Raw genomic sequence first — 15826 nt, forward strand, 5'->3', positions numbered from 1 at the left:
TCATCCAGGGTCCCTGCACAGTCTACCTTAGTCAGGGGCTTAGTCAGGGGCTGCTGCCACAACTGGACTGTTACTTTAATAGCTCTGTTTCCCTCTAACTGGACACTTGCCGTTGAATTTATTTGGATTGAACAATGAGCCTGTAGAAAAGAGAGCACTGGGCACAAGCAAAACACAACTGTGACTTGTGCTGACTGTACCTCAAGCAGGGCAGCTCCTTTTAACAAACACCACCAGTTTTTTCTTGTGCTTATGCTGGTGACTAACATAAGGCTTTAACTCCACTGAAGTAATTTTACTTGATCCAAAAATTACACACACCTAAAACAATCTGTATTTCTTTTTCTGCTAAACCTGCATGAAGAGTATACTACCTTATCGTGTGTTTTTGTAGTTCACCCGCAGACCCTTTTGCCACCTTGCTCCACGTGTTACAGTATAGTTGGCTGCTGGGCAAGTACCCCTGGTACTGTGAGGCATACAAAGAGAAGCCATCCAAACTTCCTTGCAGGTTTTCAAAGTGTATAGGAATGTCTTTCTAAAACACAGTAAGGCCGGACGGAAACGTCCAAATTGACTGAGTTTAAAAGCCTGAATGCGTGATTTGGCCGAATTTCAACCGTTCGAATATTCTGAGCGGCTGAAAGGTTTGAACAAATCACACATTCAATGCTGGGGGCTTCAGGGTGTCTACCGCGCCCTTGCTCACAGTATTGTGAGCGAGGGTGTCCCCCGCATCAATCCCAAAAAGCCAAATAAATAAGGAAAGGACCTTGCGGCGCCGGTTCCTGATCAGGAAGTGAAGGGGAACAAGCGTTGCAGGGACACTGAGTCGGCAGCCGTAAGGTAACTAGGGAGTGGGGGCCAAGTCAGAAATGTTCAGGGGAGAAAAGACCAAAGGTTATTTCAGAAAAACAATCTTCAGTCTTTTCTCCTTCGAACATTTGGATCTCAGGTTTTCAACCCCGATCCAGGCAGGAGACAAGTGATGAGAGATGCAGGTAAACCCACAGGATGCAGTTGGTCAGCATTGTTTTCCAGATAAATCAAACCTTGGGGTGGTGCAGGGTGACGATGCCAGATGGTAAATGCAATCTACAAAGGGTTGTCCCTTGGATTACAGTGGCAAACCGCACCAATTTCGAACATGCAGTGTAATCTGCAGGCGTACACATTCTTACTGTGCCATTCCAACCTGTATATCTAGCCAACAGAGTGGAATAGAGCCAGGTTTTGGTCATGGCTGCATGGCATGCTCCTCAATGTGCATTTCTGAAAGGAACAGACTCATCCATACAATAACCACATATTGCAATGCTTTACAAAGAGACAGAGGAGAGGCCTTCCCTGTATGGCTAGGGAGATGAGGCCACTACGCAGCATTCAGAAAGCAGGAGCTCACAGGCTGAGACTCCCCTCAAGGGGACAAGGACTCCTGTTCAGTGATGGAATTCCCTAACCCTCTTAACCTTGAGAACATGAAACCCACAAGGTCTGCTGAGAAACCATCTGAAAGTACTAGGTTATGTTATTGCAATACCCCTTCCTTTCTTCCGGTAAGAATTAATAACACCAAGACAAGGAAGACTAAAATATACTTACAGCCTGATAGTAAATCATCTTCCAAAAGCACTGGGAAGAAGATTGAAGGAGCTCTACAAACTACTCCTTTGCCAAGTACAGAATGTACTGGGAAGAGGTGGCCCAAGGAGACAAAGAATACACAGTGGGCACAAAGGACTGCCACTCCACTGGGGAAGGCCCAGCTGTACAACAAAAATGGAGGAAGGACTCAATAGCAGGAGAAGCAAGCGAAGCAGGCAAGGCCAATGTGAACCCTGGCAGACCTGGGAAGTTCAAACCTGGAAGAAAGAACGTTCGTATGGGAAGCAAACTTTCTGTTGGGAGGACACCGAAAGCAGGCCGCAGGAGCCCTTCGCAGGCCAACGGAGAGCAGGCCTTATTGGATGATGGCAAACGACCGATGGCGGCATGACCTCAAGGTGGTGGTCGGGTGGTCCATTAACAGCGCTGGCCAGTAACCCTGCGGAGCCACAGTATGGGTGGGGGGAGCGAAAAGAGGAGCAAGGACAGCGTTCAGCAGGGACAGAGCGAACCAAACACCTCAGGAAGAATCAGTGACATGCCCCAGACAGAGAAGCGGCAACTAGAGTCACAGGACCCCCGATAGGGGATTGGGGAAGGTTGGTGCAATGTGCAGAATGCATCGGGAGTAATCTCCCTCGTCTCAGTAGTTGTGTCAACAATATCGAACCTGAAGAAAGTCTCTGGAGTAATCTCCCTCATCTCGGGGGGAAAAAAAGTGGCAGTAACAGAATTACTGCCACTTTACCCACTTCGCCATACTACGGGTTTGGCCCTGGAGTGGGTGATATACCTCCAGCATCATGCTGGAGGTAAATCCTCCCATTTTCCACTGAACAATCGGGACAAATCAGCATAATTACCACCATGGTAGTTCCTCCAAAATCCTCCATTGAGTCCTATGGACTTCAAATTAATGGGGACTAACACCGCCACCACCACTTGTGATCCGATGGTAAATCCACCGGGCCAACTGGCAGTAACAGTAATTCCGCTGGGCAGTATTCCACAATATTTACCACCGGAATACCGCCCAACTCTCAGTGAGGCCCCAAGTGTGCAGATTACATCAACATTAATCGCCCTCATTTCAGTAGTAGTGTCAAGAATATCGAATGTGAAGTGTGAGGGACACAGACACAGGACTTCTTATGGTTGTCATAAACTTTTATTAAATAATAAAGAGGTTGGGAAATGCCTCACTGTTCCTAATCCAGGAGGAATTTCCCTACCTCAACCAAAACTAAGGGTCTGTCAAGATGTCTAAAGCAAAAATGTCCTGTGTCGGAAACCCTATGCTAGCCTACGCATTCTGAAACTAACTCTAAGGTCTTAAGGGTATTGTTCCAAATGGATAATGGTCACAATTCCAAAGAGAATGACTCCCTTCCCCAGGATTCTCTCCACCAAAACAAAAGTTCAAAGAATAACCAAGTTCTTTGTAGCCCAAGAGGATAACCCTCTCCTCTTGGTGTTGTAATTCACTCCAGGGGAAATTAGTTTCTTATCCAGTTCTTTTCCACATGCAGAAAGTTCAGAATCCTAAAGGGCATGCATCTTCCTTGGGATTCTCTTTTTAAAGTTATTCAATTTGGGTGCAGTTCACAGACTCGCAAATGCCTGGTATACTCTCCAGCCAGGAGGTTTGTCTCACACAACTCTTTCTAAATTATGATGTGGGTCCCAGACTAGCATAATATCAGGCAACCACCTTCCTCATGCTTTCCTTCTGAAATGGGTCAGCAACCCACTGTTTGGCAATTTGTTAGTCTCTCTTCCAGCACAGGGTTTCCAGCCCTCTGAAACAACTTCCTCAGGCTTTGCAGGATGCAGGCATTTGCAGTGAAGCGACACGGCATCCCAACTCTTCCCAATGGGCTCACTGGTTCCAGCTAGTCACTTCAACATTTCTCGCACTGCCCGGCTGCTGCATGCTGGTGCTTCGGACAGCATCTTGTGCTTCCGCTTGCCTTTCCGTTTGGGTCTCCGGCATCCTCCGACAGCCACGTGCTGTCTACGACCTCATCCAGGCAGACCTCTGGTTCCTCGGTGCCTGGGGAACAGCGTATCCCAGAGCGTTCCAAGCTCCTGTAGCCCTGCGCTTGTTTCCCACACTCTGTCCAGTCTTCTCTGCAGCCCAGCATTCTCTGAATCTAACGTGAGCCACCTGCTCCTGTCAGTCTCTCTGCTCTTCGCATCAGCTGTCAGAATTTAAAGGTCCTGCCACAGCATGACTTCTTCCAACAACTAGAGGTTGTTGTTGGTCTTCAGGCTTTGCGGATCTTCATTGTTCCATCCCGCTTCCTCATCCCAGTAGTGTAGATTGGGTCAGGTACATATAGGGAATAATCAGTCATGTTTGCTGTCTCCTTTTCTGCATAACACTATTCCATAAAGGTATGAGGAATGGCGGGGATATTCCTAAAATGGAAAGGGGATATCCAAGTCTCTTCTGACAATGTCTCACTCCTCCTCTCAGGGTCGCCTCCCATCATGTCATGTGATCCTCCCTTGCATAGCCATCTCCAAAGTAAGGATCAGGTAGTGACTGCCGTCCCCTGGTAGCATGTGGAGTGCTACCCTGGGGAAAGGAGTGATGACATCATCAGATTCTTCACAGCAGAAAGCCTCTAGAGAAATCCCTCTCATCTCAAGAGTTGTGATAAAAGTACCAAGTATGAAGATTACATCAAAACTGATCCCCCTCGACTCAGTTGTTGTGTCAAAGAGACTTAAAGAGAAGGGCACTTCGGGAGTCGTCTTCCTCAACACAATATTCTGAAGACGGACATTAAGGCTAGAGAGTGCTATGAGAACTTTCTACTCTGGCAGAGTGCTAGAAAGAACCAATTACATTTAGGGAACATCTCAGTGGTCGAAGTGTTGAAAAAAAAAGTAGGGGAACTATGCTCCTTGCTGGCTTGCCCCGCTCCCCACAAACCCCAGTGCCACCCCTCTCAGACACGGAATCCAAACCCCCAAACAAACACACCTGCTATTTAAGGAAATGTTCAGTGCAAGTTTCAACTTCTTTGTACACTTATTTTATAACTAAACTATTCCAAAAATGTTTATTTTTTAAATAAAAGTATTGGAGCAGTAAAATGTTTAGAGGAATACTGCTCCCAACCGTTCCCACCCAATTTCAACCACTGCAAAGCTTCTCTTGTTCTCACAGACAAGAGGAAGATGAAGAAAGTCAAGGAATAACTGTGTATTGAAAAGGTAGTGTACAATCTTTAAGCAAGCCCTGAGAGAAGTCTGGAAAGAATTGCAAAGGTTGATAAAACTGTTGCAGGAAGTTACCAAAGACAGCTAAAGGCTGTGACAGTTGAACCAGGAGGAGGGAGTAATTCTCCTGGTTTTCTACATAATTATAGAACCAGAAACTAAACCAAAACAATGCCAAACAGCAGCATGGAGGCTGACCAAGTTGACCAATTGAAGATGGTCATGTTCTGGAATTTAAATATCTGTGTGCTGAGTTGGAACTATTATAAGAAACTACCCGAAGACAGCAGTGCCTGAACTGTTAGACTGCTGGTATTTACTAGTGTCACAGACTAATAGAAAACTGCTGCCCATAGAGCTGATCCCATTGAACCAGGAGAAGTAATTCTCCTGGTAGGGAAAACCCTTTAGGGATAGGGAAAGATAGGTCTTTTCATTATTAACTAAAGATTTACAGTGAAAATGTCACCCCTCCTTACTCCAGGACGCCACAGCTAACTAGGTGGGACTAAAGCTGTGTGTTTGGCCTGTGTCTACTGGGAGCCATGACTCGTGTATGCCCTTCTCTCCAAACAGCACATATGACTAGCATTATTTTTTTTGATTCACTGAATTTCTTCAGGTCAACTCAATATAAAGAAAACTTAAGTCAACCGTTGCTGTCAGACTATGCATTACTTACAGTGTATGCCTTCAACTCCACAAAATGAGGCAGCTTTAGCCTGCACACAACACCTATAAATGTGCTTGTTTTTAACTGCAATAGCAAGAAAAAGAAAGCAGTTTCTAAAAATTTACCAGGTCAGCCTCTTACCTGCGAGCCTCGCGTGAGTACGTGTAGAAACTGAATTCCAAAAAGTCGTGCCAGTTCACTGGTTCTGCCAATCAAATCCAGCTGTTCTAACATCTGCAGAATGCCACATACGCGGCAAATGTAATGATCCACCATTTTCCATCTGTGGACAAAAAAAAAAGCAAAACGGTAAAGCAAGGGGTTGGAGGAGTTTGTTTTTATCCCAACTGTATTGTTAAAAAGGCTCTCTTTGGGGAATAGGAAAGCACAAATAGAAATGTGGACTGACCCCACCCCCAACACACACACACACACACAATGCACAACTTCAATTTGATGCCAGTCCGTTTCCTGTGAAATTGCATGGCAGCTGTTAAGAAAGATTCTCTTTTTGCACCTTTCGCTTCCTAGATTTCTACGGGACCCCCATTCTTTAAGTTTGTTTTGAAGCATGTCTCGAATTTTTTTTATATCAGTAACGCCTTCTGCTTTCCTTCCGATGCCGGTTTTGCTCATTCTTATAGAGACACTGACTAGTCACTTTGTCAGCACTGAGAGGCTATGTCTCTATGAATTCTTGTACTTTTTCAATTGCACACATCACCTTACAGTGAAGTGCAGCAGTTAGGATACTCTATCCTTATAATTTTTTATATAGTGGCTTTTCGGTTACTTTGACAATGTGGTCTAAGACAAGCTGGTGGCAACTGTGATTGTTACCATGTGTGTTATTTTTCTCTTGCACATTTTCATTTACAGCAAATGGCTACTAAAAGTGTCTAGCACCCTAAAATGGCAATGCCATGAGATTATGTGCTTGTTATTTGGCCTTCTTCCTGCCTTTCCAGGCCAGGAAATACATTACATGGAAATCCCTTTCAGAGAGTGAGTGAGTCAGAGTGAGTGAGTCAGAGAGTCAGAGAGAGTGTCAGTGAGTGAGTGTGTGTGTGTGTCAGTGTGTGTTTGTGAGAGCGCGTCAGTGAGTGAGTGTGTGTGTGTGTGTGTCAGTGTGTGTTTGTGAGAGCGCGTCAGTGAGTGAGTGTGTGTGTCAGTGTGTGTGTGTGAGAGCGTGTCAGTGAGTGAGTGTGAGAGAGAGAGAGAGAGAGAGAGAGAGAGAGAGAGAGAGAGAGAGAGAGAGAGAGAGAGAGAGAGAGAGAGAGACTGAATGTCTGTCGCTGGGAAGAGATGATAAGTGGTTGTCCACGATTGGACAATGTTCTAGAAGATTTCCATCTTGTGTTAAATATTCTCCACCTATGCGTCCCCTGTAATATTTTTTGCTGGACTCTTGGATTTTTTTTGACTGATTCTCACGAGTGAGTGGGAAACTTTTTCCACACTCACTCATTCTTTTACTGTGCTCACGGGAACCCTTTTTACCTCTTTGCAGAGTCATGCTTTCCTCCAATTTTAAAGGCCTCTACTAAATCAGCACACAGCACTTTCTGTGCAGTGTTGCTAGAGGCTCCTAGAGCTTCCCTGTGATGGTTTTTACTACTTTACCTGGCAAACTCTTAAAGTTACCATGACAGTGTGGATACTTTTTATCCTACCTGTGTTTTTTTGCGAGATCAGCACACCACACCTTATCTGGAAAGCTGAGGAAATACACTACCACTAGCCTAAAACAGATTGACCTGTCGCAGTAACCAAAATGTTACTGGAGAGTCGAGGAAAAGGAATACACTGTACCTTTTAGACAACTTTTTATGAACTTTAATCGCAGGCTGTCTTTGCAGCTGCGGTAGGGAACAGAAGGGACGCCCTTTGCCCAAAATGTTGGCTGTACTTTTTTAAAGCCCTAAATAAGATGGCCTGTCCTTTGCCATGTCGTCTTCGACCCTGCTAGGTAAGGGAGGGTCCTCTTGTCCCTTTGTCTTGATCGGCATTCCCTTGGAAAGCCTGCAACAACCCTACGGGTGAGACTGGCAGGATAGGAAGTGGGGGAGGTCAACTGAAACTCCCCTGTCCCTTGTCTTGCAGTGTGCGCCCATTGGACAGCCATGCCCAAATTTGAATGGTGCATGGGATACTGTTGGTGGAGAGATCCTGGAGCTGAAACCCAGAGTCGACCACTAGAACAGAAGAATCCAAAGGACAAAGAAGGATAATAACCAGCAACTTCCAGCGAGCGCCTGCTTAGTAACCACCTCTCTCTCGACCTCAACTTCTAAGCGACGGGAAAGATCCGAAGATTACGCACCCCCTTGGACTGGTGGGCCTAACCAGGCACAAGACTAACTGCATTTTGCACCATCCCTTGAAGAGCTGTGACCTCCGCGGCCTGCAATTCGTCAATATCCTGGGACCTCAACTGCATTGTTGTGCATAGTCTCCTAAAGCGTGGTTTCAATCAAACTTTGTGGGCATCCTTATAGGTTTGAGGGGACCTTATACAGGTCCAAAAGTCCCCTTACCCGAGACGAGGACTGAGAAGAGTCACTCGTTGCAACAATCTTCCTTCAACTGAGCCTGAAAAAGGCACCAACAAGCCAGAACCAAGAAGATCCTTTTCTGGGCATCCGTATGCAGGACAGCGGTCGCCAGATACACTTAAGTTTCATCTTTGTCACCAAGACCGAGAAACCAGTGACCAGGTCTGCTGTCTCCCTGCTGGAACCGTCCTGCAGCAACCGTTTCTTCAACTAAAGATACTGTCCTACCACTGGTAAAACTTACCTTTGGGTTGTTTGACTTGATCCTGGGGGCTGCATATCACTTTATTTTGTACCCCTCCAGGTCTCCCATATAGTTACATTGGGGTGGACCACCCATTGTACTATAACCCTGCCTTAGGAAAATGGTCCTTGGGGCAAAACTACAAGGGAACACCCGGATTCCCTTGCCTCTCTATTTTTTTTGGTCATTTGTAAGGCGATTTATACAACAGAATTGGGTTTCAAAGCGCCACAAGGCTAAAAGTTACCAGGGGAAATAACTGTAAAAAAGCAAGAGAGCAACAATGAAATATATACAGTTGTGGTCCTACTACGTCTTGTGGGAATTTGGCTGTGCAAGTACATTGAGGAGAAAAGCAGGGGAGGAGGGTGGAAAGAGGGAGCAGAGGAGTGGACAGGTGCTGGAGGACTATCGCTAACTTTACTTATAAGTAATTTGTTTCTACCAATGCTTTTCTAAAGATACAACAGTGGTATATTATCCAAATAATGTTACATAGCGATCTTCTATTATCCTACTGTTTTAAAGTACTTACTTGACTTGTGAATTATTACCTTCCTGCTTAGAATAAGCCTGGCTGCTTGCCATTCTACCAAACCTTTATGTGGTCCAACCCAAAACTAAGACGTGTAACCCTGTTCACCTAAGGTGGGCGTTGCCAAGTTCTGTCACAGACAGCAACTTTTGTAAAACCCCTTAACAGACAACTCCTGGCTGTTTAAATGGTGCAGACCCTTACCATTGGTGGCTTGGGTTTGCTCCAAGCATGAATCTTGGATAAAAGGTGAACTCCTGCGACTGTTTGAGAGCCAAGATTTCTACAAAGGAGATCAGCCCTCTGATATCTTATAGGAGTGGCGGACCAGCATCAACTCCAGTAGCGTCAAGAAGGCCTTTGTTGGTGCTTCCACCCCTGGAATGGTGGAAAACACCAGTCTCGACCATTGCTCGAGGACTGAATAAGTTACTTGCATGTAACTCCTGTTCTCCAGGGTGCGTCTTTATGAATATTCCACGTTAGGCTGGGAATCTTTTGTAATATTAAAACAGTTTCGCTTTAAAGCTGAAACTGCAAGTCGCTTCTATAGCCTTTTGCTGTCACTTTTGGTCATACTGCCCCAGCCAATGACATTCATCCCCCTAAGCTACATCCCTGGTGGCCATCTTCGGATTTGGTAGCGCATATAAAGTTCCAGTAAGAACCAGAGAGGGGAAGAGGGAGGGTTTGCAAGTGAATCCATGTAATTAGAGGTAAGTAACTTATTCCTTCTCCAGCATGGGGTCTTACATGGATTTGCATGCTCATGAATAAGATTACACAGCAGTACATATACACAACCACGGGAGGTGGCAAGGCTCAACAGAAGCAATATACTTAATCCTGGAACAGACTCGCCTCATGCAAACAGGTTGCTAAGCACCGCTTTGTCAAAACAAGACTCCTCCCTGGAGTCCCTGTTGACACAATAGAAAATTGTGAAGGTGTGGGTGGACCTCCACGTAGCGACCCTTCAGATGTCGTGCAGGGGAACACCGGAATGAAACACCCGTAGTTGCTGCGATGGCTATGGTGGAGTAGATTTTCAGCTGGCCTAGTGGAGGTTGTTGGCCAAACACGGGCAAAGCGTGGTACAGCCCGAGATCCACCTGGAGATGAAGCCTTAGACAGGGCCTACCGTTGTCCCATAGGTCCGAAAGCAACAAAAAGCTGAAAAGTCTTTCGAAATTGTTTGGTGCGTGCCACATAGTACCTCAAGGCACGCAAAACATCCAGCAAGGAACAAGTCACTTAGCTATAACTGTTGTTCTCCAGCATGGGTCTGGCATGGATTCACATGCTCATGAATATTCTGCGTCGTCAGGCTGGGAATTCTCTGTCAAAAGAAAAAACTGTTTCAGTTCCGTATTCTAAACTGTCTTTCTCCTATAAACCAATCACTGAGCTCTTGGTCATACTGCCCCAGCCAATGACTGCCCTCTACCTAAGCCCCTCCTCTGGCAGCCATCTTCAGATTTGGTAGCACGTAAAGTGGCAGTAGGAACAAGAGAAGAGTCGCAGAGAGGCAGGCAGCAGGCGGCAGGGTTCGCATGTGAATCCATGCCAGACACATGCTGGAGAACAACAGCTACATGTAAGTAACTTGTTCCTTCTCCAGCATGGGGTCTGGCATGGATTCACATGCTCATGAATAAAGAATACATAGAAGTGCACACATGCACAACCACAGGAGGCGGCAAGGCTCAACAGAAGCAATCTCATACCTCCTCACCAGCCTCACCTTCAAGCGAACAGGTTGCGTAGCACTGCTTGGCCGACTCTGGACTCCTCCCTGGAATCCCTTTTGACGCAGTAGAATCTTGTGAAGGTGTGCGTCGACCTCAAAGTAGCAGCCCTGCAGATGTCTAGCAGGGGTACACCAGACAGGAACACTTTAGTAGCAGCGATCACTCTGGTAGAATGGGCTCTCGGATGCCCAGGCAACGGTCGGTTTGCCAACCTGCAACCGTGAGTGATACAGCCGGAGAGCCACCTGGAAATGGAAGCCTTGGACAGGGCTTTCCCATGGTTCACAGGACCAAAGTTCACAAACCGCAGCGAGGTTTTCCAGAAACTCTTTGTGCGCGCCACATCCAGCGAGTGCAAAGTCCTCTCAGCCGGCGACGAAGGCGTCGGAAAAAAAAACAGGCAACACCAAGGGATCTTTAACATGAAAGTCTGACAGCACCTTGGGCATGAAGGAGGGGTGTGTTCGCATCACCACCCTTGTCTCGTGGAAAGGCAAGTAAGGTGGTTTACAGGATAGGGCCTGGATCTCACCCACTCGTTGTGCAGAGGTGATGGCCACAAGGAAAGCGGTCTTCCATGACAGAAACTTGAGCAGAGCAGAGTGCATAGGTTCGAATGGAGCGCTCATGAGCCTAGTCAGCACCACATTGAGTTCCCTTGAGCGGAACAGTCCCTTGATGAATTCCTTAACTAGACGGTGCGACCACAATGAGGACAGTCCCAGAGATCTGGTGTAGCGGGAGATAGCCACCAGATGAACCTTGATGGAGGCGTGAGCCAGCCCAGACTTAGCCAATGACAGCAAATACAGAAATCCTTGGGGGGGTCGTGAGCCTCAGAGGGTTTATCTTCTGCAAACGGCACCAAATCGCGAATCGCTTCCATTTGTGTCTGTAGCATTTTAAAGTTGATGAAACCCTGGCCTTAGCGAGTACCTCCTTGCAGTCTGCTGGAAGATTGTAGCCCCCGAACTCTAATGCTGCAGGAGCCAGGCTTTCAGGTTCAGCGACCCCGTCGTGATGCAGAATTGCGCTGCCTCCTCTGGCGAGATCATCCACGACCACTGGCAGCTTGACTGGAGGGCACGCTGACATGCTGAGAAGGTCCGGGTACCAGATCTGCCTCGGCCACACTGGTGCGACGAGGATCATTCTGTACCGGTACCGTCTGAGTTGATTGAGGACTCGAAGAAGCAACGGCAACATAGGGATTGCATACAGAAATAGCCCATCCCAGGGGAATGACAATGCGTCCCCACATGCTCCCCGGCTGGGGGAACCTGCTGACGAACCTACGGCACTTGGTGTTCGTCGCCGTCGCAAATACATCGATCTCAGGACTGCCCCATTTGATGAACAGGTTGTCCACTTGGTCCTGCCGAAGCTCCCACTAGTGGCAAGAGTGCAGCTCCCTGCTGAGAGAGTCGGCAACAGTGTTCTTTACTCCTGCCATGTGGAATGGAATGAGAAACATACCCTGGGCGACGGCCCAGTGCCACAAGTCCTGCGCCTCTTGAGAGCACTGGGGATCTGGTGCCCCCTGCTTCCGGATGAAAAACATCATGGTGGTATTGTCCGTGAAGACCTTCACCACTTTGCCCTTGAGGGATGGCAGAAACGACTTGAGGGCCCAAAACAATGCCTGTAGTTCCAGTACATTGATGTGGAATGTCTTCTCTTCCGGTCGCCACAGGCCTCTGGCGTGAAGACGTCCGGTGTGGGCTCCCCATCCTTCCAGAGAAGCATCCGCCGTGACCATCTCCTGGCAGGGTGGCTCAGACAATCCATGCCTCCGGCAATATTGGAGCATACGCCCCACCATCTGATCACTCAGCGGAGCTCCTCGTCGAGCCTGATCCTGTCCTGCAAGCTTCTGGACACCTGGACCCAACGGGCATCGAACTCCTGCAGCAGGCGCGTCCGCAACCTGCAGAGCCGAATCAGGTATGTGCACGATGACATCATGCCGAGCAGACTTGATGGTCCTCACCGTGGCAACCTTTAGTGCCAACAGCCGTTGCACCGTGTTGAGCCCGGATCCCAGGAACAAAGCGTCCTGCGATGGAGTTAAGCAGGACTCTGCTGACGGATCTGGGGTTCTCAGTGACTTATGCAGACGGATGATCCGTGCCGTGTGGTCGACGGCAATGTCCCTCGACGTGGCCCGGATGAGCCAGTCGTCCAGGTATGGGTAAACGTGGACCCCTTGCAGTCGTAGACAGGCCAGCGCCAAGCACTTGGTGAAGACTCTAGGCGCTGATATCAGTCCGAAGGGAAGCGCCTTGAACTGATAATGCTTCCCTTGAACGACAAAGCGATGAAACCTGCGGTGTCCTTTGTGTATGGTGACGTGGAAGTATGCGTCCTCCAGATCCAACAATGACAAAAAGTCCCCCTCCTCCAGCTGGCCGAGCACGTGCTGCAGCGTGGCCATCCTGAATTTCTGGGACTTTATTTACTTGTTGAGTCGTCGGAGGTCGAGAATGGGCCTCCAGCCCCCGGTCTTCTTTTTTACGATAAAGTACCTTGAGAATACTCCGGAGCTCCGGGGTCGCTGCGGAACCAGCTCTATTGCCCCTTTTCGTAACATGCAAAACAAAGGGGGGTCTGGGAGTCTCTCTACCAGCACGAACACGCCCCATTGACCTGTTCTTGGATGGATGGCCCCTGGGAGAGTCTCAACCAAGTGTTTAGCTCACTGTCGCTTTCACAGAGGATAAATATCCCTGTCTATCAGTCTTTGTCCTGCCCAGGGGCAGTCCAGCACCGAAATGCTAGGCAATTCTTCTCTGAACAAGAGTACCACAGCAACACCATACACGAGAGACTCCCAGACCCCCCCCTTCCTTTTCGTAACATGGCCTGAACCTCCAGCAGCAGCTGAGGGATGTGGTTTTCCTGCCGGGCCACCAGTGCTATTCGAGGACACTAACTCCAAGGTGTGTCTGTGGGCGAGAGTGTCCAGCACACATCTGTCGGCGGAGTTTGCCAGCCGCCTCCCACCAGGGTACACGGGTGGGAGCCCAAAGTCCTGGCCGGTTCAATCTTGTTTGGAGGTCGGCGGGGATGCCTTGCGGTACCGGACGAAGACAGCGTCCGCCCCCGAAGGCCTTGGCGCAACCCCTGTTGGCTTCCTGGGACGAGGAGCGGGAGGGCTGGCGGTAAGAGGACGAGCCCCTGCTAAAACCCTTTGAAGAACGGATAAACTTACCTCCTGAGGAACGAAAGGACGGTCCTCATTACTATAGAGTGCCCAGGGCACGTGCCGTCTCTGTGTCCGTCTTCATGGCCTGGAGAGATTCATCCATAGCCTTTCCGAACAGGTTGTCCCTGTCAAAGGGCATGTCCAAAACCCTTGTCTGGACCTCCTGTCTAAAGTTGGGGGCCATGAGCCAGCTACGATAGCAAAGACAGACTGTTTGCCATCTGGCAGAAACCTGTGGCTGCGATGTTCTGGGCCACTGTGATGGTGTGGTCCAACGCCACCTCGCCGCCTTGAAGGATCTACAAAGCCTCTACGCGCTTGTCATCGGGAAAGAAGTCCAGTAGCGGAGCCAACTTAAACCACAGATCCCGGTCATACCTGGCCACGATCACAAGAGCGTTGGCAGCCTTGACCGTGGTCGCCGCCGAGTAGATAATCTTTCTACCCATAGAATCCAATTTCTTCCCCACGTTGTCTGGAGGGAGGGAAGAAGAAGAGTACGACGCCAAGCTCAATGATTTCTTCCTGGTGGCCGGCGAGACCACTGAGTCCGGTGACGGTTGAGACCGTAAGCACTTGGGTCCAGAGACTTTTTCTCTAGTCGGTCTCTCTTCACTGGGGCTGTAGACTGGTTCTTCAGCAGAGCCAGCCCTTCATACTAAACATCGTCCAGGAGCGGGACCGAAAGGATGGTCTTCCTCTTCACCTCCCGGCGCTGATACAAGAAGCCTTCCTTCTTTTCTTCCGGCGTGAGCTGGAAAAGCTCTGATGCTCAGGCGATCATTGCATGGAAAGATCCAACTTCATCTGGTGGAGAGGCTCTGGGCGGAGGCGACAGGAGGTCCACCATCCCGCCATAGTCATCCGTGCCTGTTGTCGCTGTGTCCGACTCAGTGTACCTTGGGAGAGAGGGGTGGGTGATGAGTGCCATGGAGGCCTAGGGTGCCGCCTCCTCTTTTTGGCCGGCGGCTCCCCCGGTATCAAAGGGGTGGCCGGAACTGGAGCTGCGAGAGGAGCGGGCGGTGGAGTCACTGGCATCCTCCTCTGTATCTCAGACACCAGCGTGTGGAGGGTCGAAAGGATGTCCAGTGAAAGGTATTTAGGCAGTATTTGGGGTGTAAGAGTGCTAGGTTCAGGGCCCACCGTGTCTTGGGGCCTCTCGTTGTTGCCTCCATAGATGTTAACCCCATCGTCGTCGCCCCCCGCCGTGGGGTGATTCCCCAGCATCCCCCTTGTCATCGCCCTACTGGACGGTGTGGACGGAAATGACCTCATCCTCATCTACCGAAGAAATGTCTGTTCCCTGGATGCCTTCACGCCCCCCCCACCTTTCTTCAGGTCCTGAGGGGTCAGTCTCCGGCTGAAGTCCGGCATCCTCTTATTTGGGGTCTTCTCAACTGGCTTGCTCGAAACCTCCCTCCTGGGAGGAAGAGGCACCCTGGCTGTCTTCGGGGTACCCTGGGCTGGGTCCGCCACTACGGCCTTTGAAAGCGATGCCACCAAGACCACCTTGATGGAGGGTGACGATTTTGTCTGGTGCACCTGGGCCTTCACGGAAAGGCTGGATCCCTTGTCCGGTTTGGCCTTCTCCTTCCCAGCCACGTCAGATCCTTTGTCTACCTTGGCCTCCTCCATTTTGGTGGGTCAGACACCGCACCCTGCCTGGCCTTCTCCTGTTTCGCCTTCTCTAGATTCTCTCTCAGCTTCCCCAGGTAGCAGACTTCCTCTTGGATGAAGAGCCAGAGTGGTGACTGGAGATCGATGCACATGGGGATGACGATCGCACCTTGACCGCCGTGGGACGCGCAGCAGCGGCGACTCTGACGGAAGCGGACTCGCAATGCTTGGCATTGTGTTGGGCCCCCACCGGTGGGGCACCCTCAAAGGACTTAGACGTCCGCTAAGGTTTGCCGAATCCGGGAGAGGCATGTCCCTGGGTACCACCCAGTTCAAAGGCCTTGGCCTGCAGCCACGACTCCAACCGTTGGTGTTGATCTTTCATCGTGCGCTTCGTGAAGTCACGGCAA

At 49.3% G+C, this 15826-nt stretch overlaps 1 protein-coding gene across 1 annotated transcript in view; it reads right to left on the reverse strand.

The window, feature by feature from the left end:
• The window catches only part of REV3L (REV3 like, DNA directed polymerase zeta catalytic subunit), a 1615620-nt gene that overhangs the window by 232158 nt on the left and 1367636 nt on the right, over nt 1-15826 (reverse strand). The window contains exon 22 of the mRNA XM_069607775.1: nt 5651-5792. Within this exon, the coding sequence (XP_069463876.1) occupies nt 5651-5792 (142 nt within the window). The remainder of the gene's footprint in view (nt 1-5650; nt 5793-15826) is intronic.

The sequence above is a fragment of the Ambystoma mexicanum genome, chromosome 4q, assembly GCF_040938575.1.
Source record: "Ambystoma mexicanum isolate Mex_15411 chromosome 4q, UKY_AmexF1_1, whole genome shotgun sequence".
In the NCBI taxonomy this organism is placed as follows: domain Eukaryota; kingdom Metazoa; phylum Chordata; class Amphibia; order Caudata; family Ambystomatidae; genus Ambystoma; species Ambystoma mexicanum.